The sequence below is a fragment of the Dama dama genome, chromosome 33, assembly GCF_033118175.1.
Source record: "Dama dama isolate Ldn47 chromosome 33, ASM3311817v1, whole genome shotgun sequence".
NCBI lineage: Eukaryota > Metazoa > Chordata > Mammalia > Artiodactyla > Cervidae > Dama > Dama dama.
Genome location: NC_083713.1, coordinates 25,218,237 through 25,238,104, shown reverse-complemented (window position 1 = coordinate 25,238,104; position 19,868 = coordinate 25,218,237). Strand labels below are relative to the sequence as shown.

Sequence of the window (19,868 nt, the reverse complement as noted above, 5' to 3'; positions counted from 1 at the left end):
AATTGTAGAAATGATGATATGGGCACACATTTGTGATTTCATTCATAGAACTAGAACCTCAAACAGGATTGGGATAAAGACTGGGGGAAAGGCAGATGCTTTAACTGGGAAGGCAGGAAGATGGCTAATACTAGGACTGAACCTCTCGAAAACACTGACCAGAGTCACAGAATGGCCCAGATGGAGCCAGGGTTGATCCAAAGAGCAAGTGAGCAATGAACCGGCCCAGCTCAGAGCTACTTTGAATCCACAAGATCTGGGTTCAAATGTCAGTTCTACTTGCTAGTTTGGATAATAAACTTAACCTCCCTCAAGTTCAGTTTTCTTTTTTGTAAACTAGGGACATTTACAGAGTTATGAGGATAAAAAAGAAACATACATGTGATCCCATCCCACAGTGCCTGGCCCCACACTCCAATCAGGTTAGTTACTCTTTTCCCTCAAACCCCAAACATCAAACTCAGGTGCTGTGTTAGATTGGGAAGACATTCCCTCACCTCCAAATTCTAGAAACTTCAAAACTTGGGTTTTTGAGGCAGTTTGTATTTTGGTGGCCATTCTAGAATCTCCCTGTTGTCTTTCTATTGCTTTCCTTCTCTCCAAGTCAAATGATTTATTTTTGGGGGACTAGCAGATGGGGCTTTTTTAGTAAGTACAAAACTGACTATTAAGCAAAGAATAGACTCTTTGCTTAAAATTTAAAAAAAATTTTTTTTTAAACTAACAGAAAACCTCAGTTATCATGGGCAAAATTCTTCCAGATGCTGCTGGAAATGAATGCCTTTTGTAGCAATCCGGGTTCACTTACTGCAAAGGATTCACTCTCCAGGCAGCCACAGCAGGAGTGAAGGGGGAAGCAATGTGAACACACTTGGAGGCCATAACCTTATGTAAACATAAACCGTTGCCATGAATAATAAATACAGAAAATTAAATATCTGATAAGTGAGCATGTATCCAACTAGACAGATCTCCCTGGTGCGGAGGTTCAGGCCAGCTTTCCACTCATCCTTGCTGATTTAATTCAATGAGCCGACCTGCAAACACAGCCAGGGTTCCGATGATGCAGACGAGCATGAAGACTGCCAGGAGAATGTGGTCCATCACCATCGCAACATACTTCCATTCCTCAGCCGCCTGGGAGAGAGGAAAGTGTCAGAAAGTCCTGAAGATGATCGCGGCCTCACAACATTCATGCTATCCATCATCCAGGGGCCCTTTGACTGTGGATCCTCCCTCCACTGGCACTGTGATCTTTGTTTTTAAAAGAGGTTATTCACAATGTGATGACTTGCTAAGATGGCCTAGAGAGTCATCAGGCATATCTTACATCAGTAACTGCCCCTTGAATGCCAACCTTCCCATCAAGCCAAACCCATCGGATGCTCTGTGCTCGAGCACGTGACCATTTAAACCCCAAGGTGCGGATCTCAAGCCACAAAGCTTACATTATTGGACTCCTGGTCCGACTTCATGGTCTCTGCGATGTATTTGATGCCCTCAATGGCACTTTTCACCTCGGGGTGTTTGATCAGAGGAGAGTGGAAACCCATTGGTGGAGGCCCTGGCTTCCCAGAAATGTCAGAAATATCAATGTCTTCTGTAAAAATCTTTTTGTCTTGTTTTTCTCTGGATGGTCTTTTCATCGTGGAGAAGAACATGATATTTGGGATAGTGTCGATAAAAACCTAATACAAAAGAAGTCCAGGTATGGGAATTATTGTCAGCAGAGCAAGCATCAAACTATGATTTTGAGTAAGCAATGAGACCTTAGGCAAGTCATTCAGGTTCTCTAGGCCTCAGACACTTTTGTCCCTAAAACAAAAGGACCATACTAGATTTTTTTAGATTCATCTGTGGCCTGTTAAATGACTAAGGCTAATAGAGATGATCCTGTAATGCCAGCAGTTGGCCACTGGAGGGAGCCAGTGTGCAGCTATTGGACTCCTAAGAAACCACTGATGCTTAAGCTTCCAGACCCCCTATAAGCCCCTGCTTTCTTCAAAGCCCCTATTCTCAAGACCAAAAGATTAAAGGGCCCCTCCTGCCAAAAAAAAAAAAAAAGTAAGGTTCCAACCCCACAAAACAGCTAGACTGTTTTCTTCTGTTTCTTGTTCCTGAAGAAATGCAACATAGGTATTGCTGCATTGGTGCTCAGTCATGTCCAACTCTTTGCGACCCCATGGACTGCAGCACTCCAGGCTCCTCTGCCCATGGGATTCTCCAGGCAAGAATACTGGAGCGGGTTGCCATTTCCTCCTCCAGGGGAGGCCAGGAAGACCTGGCCCAGGGATCAAACCCAAGTCTCCTGTATCTCCTGTACTGGCAAGCAGGTTCTTTACCTCTGCACCACCTGGGAAGCCCTATAGATATTGCTAGGAGTTACTTAACAGCCTTTAGAGAAGCAGAGACTACTTCTCCTCCCCAAAGAATGCATTGCAAGCGGTAGTTTCTCTGTCAGTTCATGACAAATCTTTTGCATTGTGCACAAAAGCCTGGGCATTAGTGTCTGTGTGAATGTGCATGAAAGAACTGATACCTGAAATGTTAACACATTTTAAAATTCAGTAAAATAAATATTTGAGACCAAGTTCTTCATTAAAACTTAACTTTCCGACAATCTCTCATCAAGCCCAGCCACCCCGCCCCCCAAGTCTCCAGCCCTTATATTAGTCTCAGCAGATGATTCCACCAGCAAAGAAATAATCAGTCTGTTCACATACAAACAGGTCAAGATTTCACGGTATTTGAATTAAAAGATTGTGATTTGTCTTTTCTAATCAAAGAGATTCTTTAAGGTTGACATTGAAGTGGGCTTTGTTAATTCTGGTTTTCTTATCTCCTTGGAGAGGCTACATGAGTTATTTATCTTCAGCCAGAGTCCAGAAAACTTCCTCCCCCAAAGCCCCTACAGCCCAAGAAAGCCTTTTTGTTTCTAAGTGCCTAGCAGGGTTACCTAGGACGCCACTGGCCAGATGGAAGGGGAGACTTGCAGATGCCCTGCAGGGAGCGGCTGCCCCATGCAAAGTGTCCCAGTGCCTTATTCACTCACCTTCCGCACCCACTCGGGCATGACGTGGGTGCTGGGGGAGCGGTGGTGGGTGTTGATGACGATGACAGTGATGATGATGGATGCGATGACGAACACCATGGTAAACAACATGTACTTCCCGATCAAGGGCACGGCGCTGGAGGTGGAAGGGATCAGTTCCACAATGACCAGAAGGAATACGGTCAAGGACAGCAAGACAGAGATACTGAGGGTCATCTTCTCTCCTGGATGAAATGAAGAGGAGACAGACACAAACACCCACCTGTTATGGGCTAAACTGCTCTTCCCCCCAAATCTATAGGGCTTCCTAGGTGGCTCAGCCGGTAAGGAATCTGCCTGCAATGTAGGAGACCTGTGTTTGATCCCTGGGTGGGGAAGACCCCTGGAGGAGGGCATGGCAACCCACTCTAGTATTTTTGCCTGGAGAATCCCATGGACAGAGGCGCCAGGCAGGCTATAGTCCATGGGGTCACAAAACATTGAACACAACTGACAGTAAACTTATTTGTTGAAGCCCCAAACCCCAGCACCTCAGGGACTGCATTTGGAAACAGGGCCTTTACAGAGGTAATTAAATTAAAATGAGGTGTTAGGGTGGGTCTTCATCCAATAGGACTGGTGACTGGTGTCCTCATCAGAAAAGATTAAGACACAGACAGAAAAGGCCATGTGAGGGCACAGGGAGAAGACAGTCATCTGCCAGCCAAGAAGAGAGGGTTCAGAGGAAACCAATCTTGCTGACACCTTGACCTTGATTTCCAGCCCCCAGAACTATGAGAAAACAAATTTCTGTTGTTTAAGCCACCAGCCTCAGGTCCTTGCTAGGCAGTCCTAGCAAATGAACACACCAGTGAAACCCAAGGGTGAGGGAGGAATGTGACTGGCCTGTTCTCAAAGCCTCACACCAGGGAGTTTTTTCCTGCAGTATTTCCTGTGAGACCCTGGCACCTTAACTCTGCTGACAATGGCAAGTGGCTGGTGTTTCCATCAGCTGCTGCCAAGCAGGAAATGCTACTTCATCTCCTGCCCCAGAATTCTATTTCTTGGTGGAATCCAGGGAAACCAGAGAGGTTCTGGGTGGCAAGTGAGAACCCAGATGGCAGTTTTTCTGTCTGCAGCAGAACGTCTTAAACCTCACAAAACTGAACCGCAGCCTGGCCTACTTGTTACTCAGCAGATGGATGTGTAGGTCAGAAGTACATGTATCTTTCTCACTGTGGAAGCAAGCTGCGAGACCAAAGCTGAAAAAGGACAAAATCAATGATTTCACACCACCCACTTTCTCATATTCTCTAAAGGGATGACTTGTTTTGTGTGTGTGTGTGTGTTTTGATTTTTGTTTGTTTTTGTTTTCATGTTAAGAGCCAAGGTATTCCCTATCCCCTGAATCTTTTCCCCAGGCCCTTCAATTTCAGGGCAGACAATTCCCGGATGGTGTCTTGCCTGGACAAGTAAACAAGAAAGCCAGGGAGTGAATGACACTGGAATAGTTTTGTGGGGATTGATCAGCTCAGAGGCAGTAAAGAGCCTTTGGAAGGGACTTTCCTTGGGCTGGTCTTGCTGTTTGTGTCCTGGGAAACCCTCATGTGGCCCTGCTTTCCAGTGTGGAACTTTGCCCATTCTGGATGCTTTCAGATGTTAGTGATATACCCAGGATCCAGAGTGGAGGCAAACAAGAAGTTGTCAATTTCTGGTGGATAGGAAGGTCTTCAAAAGTAAAAAAAGGAAACAGAATTATAAATGTAAAATATGGATCAAAGTACATCAAATTTCTCGGTTAATGATAATAGTAGCTAACACTTACCAAACTGTCTCACTGCTCTAGATGCTTTTCTAGCATAAATCATCTAATATTGATAGAAACTTTGTTTAGTTCCCATAGTGTCCGGCCTTGAGTTTTCTCTCTTCACTTTGAGAAACTTCATTTGATTAGAAAGCTGAAAAAATATTTGTGACCATTTGTTTAAGAACAAATACAATCCCCTAGAACATACATTCTGTGGGGCAAATTCTGCCTTATTCTTTACCTTATCCCTGTCTTGCAACAGTTGTTTAAAAGGTATATGATGAGTGAGTGAATGTGTAAGCTTTTTTTTTTCTTCCTTATTGGAAAGTTGGATTTAGACTTTTGTGGGAGTTTTTCTGTGGCATTTTGATACAATTGTTTTCTGGCATAAGTTTGAGGACTATCTTACTATCTTTTTTTTCTACTTGTCTGCCTTACATTGTTTGAGAGCAATGACTTGCTGGCAGACATGTGTGTTTCCTTTCCCCCCTTTCTTTAGATTGTGGGTGTCTGGTGAAATTATGTCACAGATGTGATTACTCAGTAGGAGGCCCAGGCTGATGCAGGAGAAAGAATTGCCACTTGGGAAGTATGGTCTTATGTGTAAAGATACTGCCATCTGGAGAAGAGATACACAAAAGCTATTTTCAAGCAGCAAGCAGTAGATACAAGAGGCAAGACCTGGGTTAGTCATAGAGAGCAAGTGACTTCATGGGGGAAGGGGCCCTGGGAGTGTCTGTGATCCATGCCTTGCCCAACATGTTTCAGGGCACACAGCAGGTATTCAACAAATAGGTGCCGGGTGGTTATTCACTTAACCAGAGCTGTGTGTGCGCATCTTCAGGGTCACATTCGGCTCTCTGCCTGCCCTGCTGTCTGCCCCAGTGGCCTTCACCCCTACACATGGCCACTCAGGGCATGCATCCTTCCAGGGCTGCTGCTTTGGGTCTGTCTGCCTGTATTTGTTTATCAGCCATGGTTATTTCTGGCTTCCCTTAAAATAGCAGCGCTAGATCCATCCGCGTCAGCAGCCGCCACCATGGCAACTGCACCCACCTGAGTCTGTGGGCAGGTAGAACACCAGGCCGGTTAAGAAGGAGAAGAGCAGGCAGGGGATGATGACGTTGACGATAAAGTAGAGGGGCAGGCGCTGCATGACAAAGTGGTAGGTGATGTCCAGGTAGGGGGTGGAGGGGCAGCAGGCATAGAACACCCAGTGCTTCCAGCCCCGGGACTCCTTGATCACCCATTCTCCACTCTCCATGAAGTTGCTCAGGTCTGGCTGGTCGCTTTCCTGAGAAGACGGAATGAAACTTTGAAATCCCAGCCTTGTCACCATGAAGAGGGGCAGGGTTTCCTAATCAGCTGTGACAAAGCAATGGATTCCAGTGCTGTCACATACCTAGGAGGGAATCTTGTGTATGTTCCTTTCCTATAAAAGAGGGGGGTTGGGGGCTTTCCTGGTAGTTGGCAGATGGGACTTCACCCTCCAATGCAGCGGGTGTGGGGATGATTCCTGGTTGGGGAGCTGGAGTCCCACATGCTGCTCTGCCAGGGAACCAAAACACTACAGAGGTGATATTGTACCAAATTCAATAAGGACTTTGAATGGTCCACATCCCAAAAAATTCTTTAAAAAAAATAAAAAATAAGTGGATTGGGACTGTTGGGATTTTTTCCATGTTGACTATATATTCAAGTCACCTGGGAGCTTTACGTTCCTGGGAGCTTTAAGAATAGCGAGGAAAGACAAGAAAGCTTTCCTCAGTGATCAGTGCAAAGAAGTAGAGGAAAACAATAGAATTGGAAAGACTAGAGATCTCTTCAAGAAAATTAGAGATACCAAGGGAACATTTGATGCAAAGATGGGCTCAATAAAGGACAGAAATGGTATGGACCTAACAGAAGCAGAAGATATTAAGAAGAGGTGGCAAGAATACACAGAAGAACTATACAGAAAAAGATCTTCACAACCCAGATAATCACGATGGTGTGATCACTCACCTAGAGCCAGACATCGTGGAATGTGAAGTCAAGTGGGCCTTAGGAAGCATCACTATGAGCAAAGCTAGTGGGGGTGATGGAATTCCAGTTGAGCTATTTCAAATCCTAAAAGATGATGCTGTGAAAGAGCTGCCCTCAATATGCCAGCAGTGCCCACAGGACTGGAAAAGGTCAGTTTTCATTCCAATCCCTAAGAAAGGCAATGCCAAAGACTGTTCTAACTACTACACAATTGCACTCATCTCACATGCTAGCAAAGTAATGCTCAAAATTCTCCAAGCCAGGCTTCAACAATACATGAACTGTGAACTTCCAGATGTTCAAGCTGGTTTTAGAAAAGGCAGGGGAACCAGAGATCAAATTGCCAACATCTGCTGGATCATCGAAAAAGCAAGAATTCCAGAAAAACATCTATTTCTGCTTTATTGACTACACCAAAGCCTTTGACTGTGTGGATCACAATAAACTGTGGAAAACTCTTCAAGAGATGGGAATACCAGATCACCTGATCTGCCTCTTGAGAAATCTGTATGCAGGTCAGGAAGCAACAGTTAGAATTGGACATGGAACAATGAATGGTTCCAAATAGAAAAAGGAGTATGTCAAGGCTGTATATTGTCACCCTGCTTATTTAACTTATATATGCAGAGTACATCATGAGAAATGCTGGGCTGGATGAAGCACAAACTGGAATCAAGATAGCCAGGAGAAATATCAATAACCTCAGATATGCAGATGACACCACCCTTATGGCAGAAAGTGAAGGAGAACTAAAGAGCCTCTTGATGAAAGTGAAAGAGGAGAGTGAAAAAGTTGGCTTAAAGCTCAACATTCAGAAAACTAAGGTCATGGCATCCATTCCCATCACTTCACAGCAAATAGATGGGGAAACAGTGGAAACAGTGGCTGACTTTATTTTTTAGGGCTCCAAAATCACTGCAGATGGTGATTGCAGCCATGAAATAAAAAGACCCTTACTCCTTGGAAGAAAAGTTATGACCAACCTAGACAGCATGTTAAAAAGCAGAGACATTACTTTGCCAAAAAAGGTCCATCTAGTCAAGGCTATGGTTTTTCCAGTAGTCATGTATGGATGTGAGAGTTGGACTATAAAGAAAGCTGAACGCTGAAGAATTGATGCTTTTGAACTGTGGCATTGGAGAAGACTCTTGAGAGTCCCTTGGACTGCAAGGAGATCCAATCAGTCCATCCTAAAGGAAATCACTCCTGAATGTTCATTGGAAGGACTGACGCTGAAATTGAAAATCCAGTACTTTGGCCACTTGATGCGAAGAGCTGACTTATTTGAAAAGACCCTGATGCTGGGAAAGATTGAAGGCAGGAGGACAAGGGGATGACAGAGGATGAGATGGTTGGATGGCATCACCGACTCAATGGACATGAGTTTGAGTAAACTCCAGGAGTTGGTGATAGACAGGGAGGCCTGGCGTGTTGCAGTCCATGGGGTCACAAAGAGTCGGACACGACTCAGTGACTGAACTGAACTGGGAGCTTTAAAACATATTGGTGCCCTAGCTCCACCCTAGGCTGATTCGATCAGATTTATTGGGCTTGAGCCTGGGCATAGGAAATTATGTAAGCCCCAAATGGTTCTCTTATGTAGCATGTCAAGAACTTGCCAAGCAACTGAAAAGCAGGAAAGTAGATGATCCCCAAAGAGGTAATGGATGCAGTGAGCCTGCGATAATGGAGAGGCAGAGTTGAAGACCTAAATCTTGCTTTTCCTGCATCCAAGCTCCTCCCAAGGGGTCGCCACATACCGGGTTGATGGCCACCACGGAGCCATCGTAGGTCCACGTGCCCAGCTTCATGCTGCAGTTCTGTTCATCAAAGGGAAAGTGGGTGACGATGATCTCACAGTAGCTTTTAAAGATGGCGGGAGGTGTCCACGTGATGTGGCCAGTGTAGTCCAGGAGCACTTTGGTGAACTTGACAATGGCAAAGTCACCATCTGCACTACAATTGGGATAAAAGAAGAACAGGGCTCCAAGTGACAGATGAACCTTCAGTTCTGCTTGGGGATGTTAACAGGAGACAGCTGTTAATTATTCAGGTGCTAATTATAGAAGCTTTCTTTTGAGCAGCATCACTTTTTATCTATGGCAGTGTTTTCCAAATTTGCCTGATAATAAGGATCACTGGGGTGTTTGTTTAAAATATAGATTCCTGAACCTATCAAATAATATAAGTGAATCCATATACAAAACAGACTCACAGGTATAGAAAGCAAACTTATGATCAACAAAGGGGAGGGAGAGGGATAAATTAGGAGCATGGGGTTAACAGATACAAACTACTATACTTAAAATAGATAAGCAACAAGGATTTACTGTGTAATACAGGGAACTATATCCAATATCTTATAATAACCCATAATGGAATTTATCTGCAAAAAATCCAAGTCCTATGCTGTACACTAGAAATAACACATTAACTGTACTTCAGTTAAAAAAAAATTAAATATAGATCCCTGAGCACTGAATCTAAGCACTAAATCGGGATATTTAGGGATGAACCTGAGACTCTATAGTTTTAAAACACTAACTGGTAACACAGATCCACTGCATCCCAGATTTTTTCTTCCCAGTCCTCAGTAGTACTTGTAATGTTGGAAAAGTGAAAAGCGAAAGTGGTACTTGCTCAGTCGTTTCCAATTCTTTGCGACCTATGGACTGTAGCCCACCAGGCTCCTCTGTCTGTGGGATTCCTCAGGCAAGAATACTGGAGTGGGTTGCCATTTCCTTCTCCAGGGGATCTTCCCAACCCAGGGATCTAACCCAGGTCTCCTGCATTGTAGGCAGTTTCTTTATTGTCTGAGCCATCAAGGAAGCCCCACTCTCCATCTATGCCCTCTCTGATATACTTTAAAAGCTAATTGGGGGTGCTTCTCTGGTGGCTCAGTGGTAAAGAATCCACCTGCCGATGCAGGAGACACAGTTTCGATTTCTGATCTGGAAAGATCCTGCAGTAACTAAGTCTGTGCGTCACAGGTCCTGAGCTTGAGCTCTAAGCCCCTGAGCCACGACTGCTGAGCCCACATGCCCCAACTACTGAATCCGCTGCACCCTGGAGCCTGGGCTCTGCGACAGAGAAGCCACTGCAATGAGAAGCCCGCGCACCACAGCTAGAGAGTAGCCCCCACTCTCCTCAACTAGAGAAACAGCCCTCGCAGCAGCAAAGAGCAGAATAACTAATTCTAAAAAATGTTTTTAAGTTAATTGGGGGAAAAATCCAGGAATTTTAAATAAAAATATGGCTAGTGACTCACTACTGTGATAAGCAGGTTAAAGAGGATTCTATTACCTTGAAAGAACTATTTAGACTCCAGTGGAGGAGGATCACAAACTCAGATGCCTCTAGGCCTGGCAAGTGAGGAAGGAGGGAGAGGTGAGCCTCACAAAGGAAGCGCCCCTCACTCCGATGAGGAAGTGTATCTGCATGGGAGTGAAGGCTCCATGTTGCCTGATGTTTGATCCTTCCTTGGAAGCTGGAAATCTAGATTTCTAATCCAAAGTTTTCATATTTTTGAATATTGGAATTTTATAGAGAGGCTCAAGGGCTTCCAGGGTGGCAGTAGTGGTAGAGAACCTGCCTGCCATTGTAGGAAACGTGAAAGACACGGCTTTGGCCTGGGTTGGGAAGATCCCTGCAGAAGGAAACGGCAACCCACTCCAGTTTTCTTGCCTGGTGAATTCCATGCACAGAGGAGCCTGGCAGGCTGCAGTCCATGGGATCACAAGACTGAAGCGGCTGAGCATGCATGCAGAGGGGCTAAAAATTCAGGTTTTGATGTATTTTCCTATTTTCAAATGTTGGCAATAATTTCTCATTTGAAAAAACAGCATGGTGGATACTGAAAAATAAGAAACTCTCCCCGTAGGTCTACTCATCCCCCAAATGGCCTATCCCCTAGAGCCTTGGCAGAGAGCAGGAGAGTATAATTAGGGGCTGAAAGGTGGGTGGGGTCTGCCTGGTGCCCCAGGGACGTATGGGATATGTCATGCCTCACTTTACAAATCAAGAAATTTTCTTCCCATTGATTTTTCCTTGGGACTGAGAAGAGGCTCTATCCAGAAAACTGTGCAGATTTAGACCCTCCCAACAGAGCTGAGGGGGAGGATGGTCTACATTTCTCCTTTCAAGCAGGTGAAATGGGATTCTCTCCCCTGGGAGAGTGTTTCTGACTGAGCTGATCTAAAGGACCAGAGGGTTTTAATTGCTTCCCTTAGATTCTAAGTGAAAAATAAACTTAACTCTGAGAGAGAGAGACACTGTTTCCTTATCAGCACACCTGTCCCAAAGTTTACGCAAAATGATGGGATTCTTTGGCTCAAGCTTGAATCCCAGGTCTGATTGGAAAATATGCAATAAAATATGAAAGTTGGGGAGGGTCACCTTAAAGGATATCATGTCCGCTAACTAGCCCTGGCCATCTTCCCTGGAGAGTCTGCTAGTATGCACAGCCTGCTTGCCCCAGACGCGTGCTGCAGACTGTCAGGCCACAAATCCTCTACGCCAGTGTTGAATGCTGCTGCCTGGAAGGATGCTGTTTGCAACGAACATTCCCTGACAAATGAAGGGCGTATGATAATGAACGTGTCATTAAAGCAGAGTGTCTTGAATCACATTATAATTTCACAACGTGCAGTCTGTCACAGAGCCCAGCGGATGGGCTACACAGGCATCCCAGGCCATCAGGAGCACGCGGCGTCCTGGGATGCCATGAGGAGGTGATGAATAACAACCCCGGGAGGTTCAGACCTATTGGTCGGAAGGACATTTAATTCCAAGGAACTCAATTATAGGACGTTTGGGTTCCTTGGATAGTTGCCACATACCCTTCAGGAGTTCTCAGGGATTAAATGTCCCCCACCCCACAGCCCTGATTCAATTTGGCTCTGATAATTGTTTCTATTCATAACATGAGATACCATATGGCACCCCTAGCATGTCAACTTGGCTCTCGGTTTTTAAGGGTTATTTAATGTGAACAGTGGTGAAACGCCTACCGAGAGTGGCAGCCCTTCCGTTAGGGCACTTGGACTCCCCCCGCCCCCCCACCTCGAATGTCTGCCTTCTCATCCTGGCTGTTTTGCTCACTTGTTATAAAGAACGATGTCTGGACGCCAGATCTTTTCCGAGGGAATGTGAATTTTTTTCACGCCACCATAGTCATCTGGATTCCATTTTAAGTTGTAATCCACCCATTGCTAGAAATGAAGACATTTTTAGTCAATGAAAAACAATGAAAAAATCTGGGGTTATCAAGCACTCTGACGGGCATGGTAATTCAGGTATGGACAGAAATTGTGCTCCAGAAAGAAGGGTTTGGTTCAGAGTTTAGCTTTCACTTTGGTAAGAAGTAAAAGCAAATATAGAGCACTGAGTACATGCTGGCACAGTTATAAGCATTTCAACCCATATTCATCATTTAGTCCTCACAATGTTCTCATGAGGTAGGAGTGATTATTGACCCCATTTTACAGATGAGGAAACAAAGGTAGACCCAAGTCATGCCACCAAGTACATTGCCCACCTTAGCAAAGGAGGATGACCCTCTTGTGAACGTTTTCCTCAAGCAAGCAACCTCACTTTTTGAAAAGTGCTATATTTTTTCTGCATTATAAAAGTTACATATTCCCAATGCAGTAAATTTGGATAACACCATGTTGAACTGTCTACCCCAAATTAATACAAAGTTCTAATCCCCTGTACCTCAGAAAACGACCTCATTTGGAGATAGGGTGATTATAGAGGTAATTAAGTTAAAATGAGGTCATTAAGGTGGGCCCTAATCCAATATGACTGGTGTCTGTATAAGAAGGGGACATTGAAGAAGATGTATATTCAGAAAGAAAGTCATGTGAACATGAAGACAGCCAATTCTAAGCAAAGGAGAGAGGCCCAGAACAGGTTCTCCCTCATAACCCTTAGAAGGAACCAGTTCTACCAACACCTTAATGTTGAGCTTTTGGCCTCAGAAACTGTGATACAGCAAGTTTCTATTTAAGTTGTCTAGGTTGTGACTTTGTTCCAGCAGATCTAACAAACTAATACACACAGTAAAAGCACAAAGTAAAAATAATAATAGTAATGAACACAAAACATGATCCCACTACCCCAAAATATCTGCTTTCAATATTTTGGTACATATCCTTGTTACCCAGATTGATTTCCTGTGGGCCCATGTTAAATTTCAGAGTGAATGAGAACAACATGAACACACTTATCTAGCTGCATTACCTGTTTCAGACGAACATTGGTTGTCACGATCTGATTTACTTCATCCTGAAAAAAAGATAAGGCCCGCCTTTAGGGGGACAAGTGGGGAGTTGGAGCGGATGCTCCGGACTAGGTGATATGGGAGCTGTGGGGTGCTGGGAACTCTCTTGTCTCACCACGTTGATGAGCTGTATCAGCTGCAGGCCCACCGTGACATCCACGACATTGCGGTGGTCTTCCACGGGCCGTACCACACTGTTGTAGCCTTCAAAGAGCTTTGCCACCAGACGGGTCTCATGTTTGGAGGCCAGGACGAGGCCAGCTGAGATGGCAAAGGACACAGTCACTGTGAGAGTCCACGCCCACACTCCACACACACTGACGTGAGTATATCTATCTATCTGAATCACCGTGCTCTATACCTGAAACTAACACAGCATCATAAATCAACTATACTTCAATTAAAACAACAAAAAAACAAAAAATGTGCACATGAATGTTCATGGCAGCAATACTTTAACAGCTATATGGTGAAAATAACACAAATGTCCATCGACAATAAATGAATAAACAAATCGTGGTATATCCACTCGTTAGAACGTTATTAAGCCATGAAAAGGAATGAAATTTTGATACAGGCTGTAATATGAATGATCCTTGAAAACATTATGCTAAGTGAAAGAAGTCAGACACAACAGGACATGTATTGTGTGGTTCTATTTGTATGAAATATCCAAAAATAAAAAAGAGAAATATCCAGAGTAGGTAAATCCATAGAACAGAGTCGATTAGCAGTTGCCAGGGACTGTGGGAACAGGAAAAGGGAAGTAACTGCTCATGGGCTCAGGACGTCCTTCTGGGTGGTGAAAGTTATGGAATTAGATAGCGGTGATGGTTGCCTAACATTGTGAATATACCTAATGTTACTGGATTGTGTACTTTATTTTATTTTGATTGTGTACTTTAAAATGGTAATTTTATGTAATGTCTATTTTACCATGGTAAACTTTACATACATATTTATGTATTTTTACCATAATTTTAAAAATAGAAAAAAATATCATCTATGTCCCAATTAAGTTGCTAAGAGAGAAAATCACATATTCTGTTGACCTGGATTTGGGTCTCCTATTTGGAGCATATTTAATTCCAAGGAATCTTTACTGCGTTTTCCTTCAGGATGAAGGGCAGTATCACGTGGTATTCTCAGAGCCCACAGCCTTCAGGTGTCCACCGTGACATGGTCTTCACTGGCGAGCAGGCAGAGACCTTCTCGCCTGAGGTTCCGAGCGATGGACTGACTTGTCTGTGGCCACACGATGAGGGCAGAGCTCAGGTTAGAGCCCGTCACTCTGCGCCGTGCTCCTGAACTCACTTTTAATATTATGAGCGTGCTGTGGGCTGTCCTGGAAATTGTACAACTACATGTGCTGCTATTCCTATGAGAAAACGTGTTCCAAATCCAAGCGCCTTATGAAGGATCCCTGTAACTCAAGCCCTGGTGGTTTGGGGATTGCCTGTTCAGGGCTGGGAGAGGAAGTAGACACACAATCCATCTGCCCGGATTCATGTAACCAGATCTCCCCTTTCCGCAGGTTATTGCTGAAACCACACCTTTTCCCCGGGCCAAGACAACTTTTAAAATGAAATGAGTGAGACGCTTTCCCTTTCCCCGCAGTTGTGTTTATATTAACTGATCACCTCTAAGGCAGGTTATTATTATTTTTTATTATTTTTCTGCTTGGATCCTAAGTTTGGAAGGGTTTGTCAACAAAACAATTATTAAGTAAAAAGTAGTCCCCTTTCCTATTTCTATTGATCAACAAAAATAATCACATATCCAACTTGTTTTGTGTCGGATACTCCTCTACATGCTTCATCTGTACTAAAATTTTCAGTCCTCATAACAATGATGGTATATACTGTCATTGTCCTCCATTTACAGGTGAGGAAATTGAGGCCCAGATTTCATCAGTGGTGGAGCCAGGATCGCACCCTGAGTCTATGCTCTAATCTCATCCAGAACTTTAGATCAACTTGAAATGACTAATGCCATATAATGAGCTGAAACACTTTCATCCTCCCCAAAATATGTTTTAATTAGCCTGTCGAGCTTTATTAAAGGTCCTATATTCATGTTACGTTATTGAATCCTTATAAAATTCTATGAGGATTTTACTCATATGAGGATTTTTGCTCCTACTTTACAGATGGGAAAACTGAGGTTGGAATAGCAGAGGCGCATGTGTATGGCTCCCAGCTAGCTACAAGTGGGATTCTAAGTAAGGACAGTCACAAGGACCTGTATACTTCACCACTTCCCTAAAGGCAAGCGTATTGTGTCCATTCAACGTTTTGAAGCTTTCAGCATTGCTAAAATATCTTCATTATGACCTTCCTGGACTCTGTGTGTGGAACTCCCAGCTAGCCTACCTTTTCATTTCTAGTTTCTCAAAATGTCTGAACCCAAAGGGTTCATGCAGAGCTTTCACACGTCATCTCCCCCAGACCACTGGCATTGGAGACCCCTTAGAGCTGCATATTGTCCAAAGATGCAGTTTTGCGGTGGCCCCTTGGGACACAGAAATCCTCTGTCTTCTACGCTTTGTCTATCCCTGGCCCCACCCAGCCCACAGTGGGGGCAGGGGGAGCTGCTGGCATGGATCACTTCGAGCCTTGGCCACTGGGTTTCAGGTTATTGCTTTGATGTTATCTTGGGCTGCTTATTTTTAAGTGACAGTTTATGCCAGTTTGACAGGAAGAACATACTAGAAAGCAGCAGAGAGAGCAGATGATCAGCATTATGTGGCAGGAAAATATGCAGGCGGACCCTAAGGTCAACTAGGGAGAAGGGAGGACTGGGGAGCCAGGCCCGGGTGACATTCCAGGGGTACCACTCCCTCCTTTGTGCCCTTGCCAAGGACAAGGGTCCCTGTGCCTTCCACCACGAGTTTCTTAGGAATTCCTGAGGAGGTCTCCATTTCTTATACCACATTCACTGGTATTCTGTCCTTTTTTCCTCCTCAAAGAAGGGCAGAGTATCACTCCAGGTTTTATCACATAAAACTTAAAGGACTTGAACTCAGAATTCTAGGTTTTGTTCCCAATTCCAGTGTGGTCTGAAGAATTGGACAATTTCTTCACAGATTCAATAAATCACAGTAAATACTTTCTTTGGAAGGCAGGTATAAATGGACAAACACAGATAAACACATAAATAATGTCAAAGTTTCCTTTTTCAGCAAAATCATGTTGGTCATTCTTATTCAGATGGTGGCAACACTAATTCATTCATATATTTGTCCAACATTTGCTGCATGCAAAGCATTGTTTGAAGAGCTTTGAGGTTTTCAGACATGAATCTGACATAGATCCTGTCTTCCTATTCTCATGGACTTCGACATTTGTCATTTACATAAATAACTGTGAACAAGTTGGAAAGCAATATGCCATAAGGAAGGTGGCAATGAAGTGCTTGAGATTCCTGAGCTGGAAGAGAGGAAAGGTTGTAATGAAAGTGCTATATAAATAGAACAGAGATCATTATGTGTTAAGCTAATACCGGAAAAAAGTGTCACTGATATAAATGAGAATTTTGCCCCCAAGGGATTGAATCAAAGTAGGGGAACCAGCCACAATTTCAAAGTGCTCTTTTATATTATACTGGTCCAATCTGTATTTTTATTTGGGCGACAGGTTGGGCAAAAGGAATTCTGTCCTGTTCTTCCCAGGTGGCTCAGAGGTAAAGAATCCACTTGCAAAGCAGGAGACACGGGTTTGATCCCTCAGTTGGGAAGATCCCATGGAGAAGGAAATGGCAACCCACTCCAGTATTCTTGCCTGGGAAATCCCACGGACAGAGGAGCCTGGTAGGCTACAGTCCACAGGGTCACAAAGAGTTGGACATGACTGAGCGACTAAACAAAACCAAATGGTCACCCCGGGTCATTCTTATCTTGACTGGTGCTGTGTCTCTTGCTTCCTTTCCAATTTCAGGCTATATTTTCTGACTGTGCACATAAAAAATGGAGTCTGATCACATTCCAAAGTTTACACATCAAGGGACTTTGGGATGGTCCCAAAGTCAGTTTGGAATGGTCAGTTTGTGTCTCTTAGCTTCAGTTTCCTTATAATAAAAAAAGAGATGTTGGATTGCCTCACCTTGCCCTAACTTCCCATGAATCATCCATGGGAACTGACATCAGCAAACTCTAGGTTTGATCTACATACATATCACATACTTTAAAAAAGATAGTTAAACATGAATTTCTGGAGGTTATCGGTGTCCTAAGAGATCTCTTAAAGATTTTTAAGTGTAAATATATCACTTAAGAATTTCCATTGAGTGTGGTGTTTGCAAACACACACACACCCCTCACCACCACCATCACCCCCAGGCCAGCTTTGGTTGGATTGAGTCCAAATCCCACAGGATATAATTTACCAGAGTTTAGACTATTTCCTTCAACTCTGCTATTGAAAAACACTAATAACAAAACTCTTCACCTCTTTTGCCCAGAAGACCTGTGTTTGTCAGAGCAATAATGAAGAAGGGAAATCACAGCATGTCAGTTTCTCAGTTGGGATGATATCACCGGTAAACTTTTATATGAAACAATCAGCCAACATCTATTTCCCTCGACCGGAAGTTTGGGATTCAGGATAGCATTTCAGCGGCTGTGTTGTGACACAGTCCAGAGTTGAATGCAGGTCAAGGGCTGTGCAAGATTTTTATGGGTTCAATTCAAACCCAAACCCACATAGGGTAAGGTCCTTTAAAAAAAAAAAGGCAGGAATGCATTCATATGAATTTTTTTTAACTTCAGGAGTTTAAAAGTTTACAAAATAGTTCCTCTCTCATGGAGAGTTTAGTTGTGGTTATGAATAAGTTTCTCCCTCCAGCACATGGAGCTGTCAATCAATCCTCTTCATTTTCAGAATTCTCCTAGAGCCATAAAAGGACTAGTTAACTGTACTACTTATGATCATAAGTCACCCTGCTAAGTCCCTATAGTTGTTCAAATATGATAGTGACTTTGGGATGGCAGAAGAGGTGCTGAATCCCATCATCCAGGTGACTCAGATGCAGACATTGATGGAGGGAGAGAATGACAGGTTTACTTTGTAACTTCTGATCAGGCAGCTCCTATTTTAATTGGATAACCCAAGCAAAAAATCTTTATCCGCAAACACAATCAAGCCAACATCAGTGAGAAACTGACAGAGCAGCCTGGGACTGGTGAAGCCCTGCTATTCTGTATTCCCATCAAAGAAGCAAGACTCTGGTTTGGGGGCTTCTAGAGCCTCAGCCTCAAAGGAGAGCCCCCAGCCCCGGCACTTACCTGAGCAGAGTCCGAGGAGCAGGAGGAGTGGCCGGGGCTCCATGGGCTGGTGGCGGGCTGGTGGCCTGTGCGGCTCGCTGGCACTCTCTGGATGGACACTCGGCTGCTGGAGGGTTTGGAAAGTGAGCTGGCTGAGCCGAGCTATTGTTTCACACCACCTGTTGGTGGCGGTGACAGCTGGGTTGCCCAGAGTTCGCGAGCCCAGGGCTGAGGGCGTTAACGTTATTACAGGGTGTGCGTTTTACACAACTGCTGGATCTTTGACAAGTTGAGTGTATACTGCACTGTGTTTTAAATGCACCATGAGTCTGGTCTTAATGAAAAAAAAAAAAGTTTCCCTATTGAATAATTTATTTTGCATGATGAGCGACCCCCTCTCTTTTGTACAAATCAGAATCTCATCTGTGTGGGTTGATCTGATCAGGACGACTTGGTCTGAGCAGATAGTCAGCTGTGTGTGTAAGACTTTATCCTAAATCACAAAAGTCCACATTCTACAAAAAAAGGAAAATTTTCTTGCTCTTGTTCCTTCTAGGCTGAGCGTGCCAGGGACTTTTATGACTGAATGAATCTGAGAAGAGTTTGGTTCATGCTGAATCGGTTGCTGGAGAGAATTCCATTTTTGATTGGGTTTGGTTTTAAACAACGGTGACTTCTTCCATAAAATTGATTTTACGATGGCCCCCAGAGTGCCTGTTCCAACCTGTCTCTGTAGCAGGCAATGCCTATTCCGCAATGAGCCATTAGTGACAGCAAACAGCCCACCTCCTGTGGCCTGTTATTCAAGTGAAAAGTAATTAATGGGAAAAGAGCCCCACTGCATAAGCACTGTTCCAGGTTCCTACTTCCTGCCATCCTTCCTCTGCCTACTCTCACTCAGGGAAGCAAGGAGCAGAGTGGTTCAGGTTTTCAATTTATTTGTTTAAAAAAAAATCTCAAAAACCTGCCATTAGTAATTGCTCAGTCTGAGAAGGACTTTTTTTTTTTTTTACCAAAATAGAAAAGGGAGCAGTTATTTAAAGACATCCTGATCATACTTTCCTTGCTTCCTTCTCAAATTGAATCAGGTGAACAAGGTCCTTCACCTTAAGGTCAAGAATAGCATCCTGGCCGATTCCCCTATTCCAGTGAGTCCAAAGAAATAATTAGGGAAACAGTTGGAAGTGTAGTGGAGAGGGCTTGGGGTCTGCAATATATATGTATTTTTTCTTTTAAATTGTGGGGGATGCACTAACTGTCCACCAAAAAGATTGGTTCCCTCCTTTCCATAGCATAGCACTGTGACTACAAGCCAGGAATACATCTTTCCACCATGCCCCTTACATCTAGATGAAGTCATGGGACTGAGTTCTAGAAAATGAAATGGGAGGGGAAATTTTATGAGACTCACCGTCCACCCAGTGGAGCTCATCCATGCTCTTCTAGTCTCTGACTGGCTGGA

The 19,868-nt window shown here is 44.0% G+C and overlaps 1 protein-coding gene across 1 annotated transcript; it reads right to left on the bottom strand.

Annotated features, from left to right (window-relative positions):
* Positions 1 to 1,005: 1,005 nt before the first annotated feature.
* On the bottom strand, positions 1,006 to 18,470 carry CHRNA1 (cholinergic receptor nicotinic alpha 1 subunit). Its single transcript, XM_061135247.1, has 9 exons — positions 18,428 to 18,470; positions 13,262 to 13,407; positions 13,107 to 13,151; positions 11,964 to 12,073; positions 8,624 to 8,819; positions 5,895 to 6,132; positions 3,053 to 3,276; positions 1,449 to 1,688; positions 1,006 to 1,137 (listed from the first exon to the last, which is right to left on the bottom strand). The coding sequence occupies exons 1-9, from the start codon at positions 18,468 to 18,470 to the stop codon at positions 1,006 to 1,008; spliced, it is 1,374 nt and encodes a 457-aa protein (XP_060991230.1).
* Between the last annotated feature and the right edge of the window lie 1,398 nt (positions 18,471 to 19,868).

Coding starts and splice junctions, on each gene's coding strand:
- CHRNA1 (XM_061135247.1), bottom strand. CDS start 18,470: ATGGAGCCCCGGCCACTCCTCCTGCTCCTCGGACTCTGCTCAG. Junction 1,689..3,052: donor TGCCCGAGTGGGTGCGGAAG/GTGAGTGAATAA, acceptor CTTTTGTATTAG/GTTTTTATCGACACTATCCC. Junction 1,138..1,448: donor CGGACCAGGAGTCCAATAAT/GTAAGCTTTGTG, acceptor CCTCTCTCCCAG/GCGGCTGAGGAATGGAAGTA.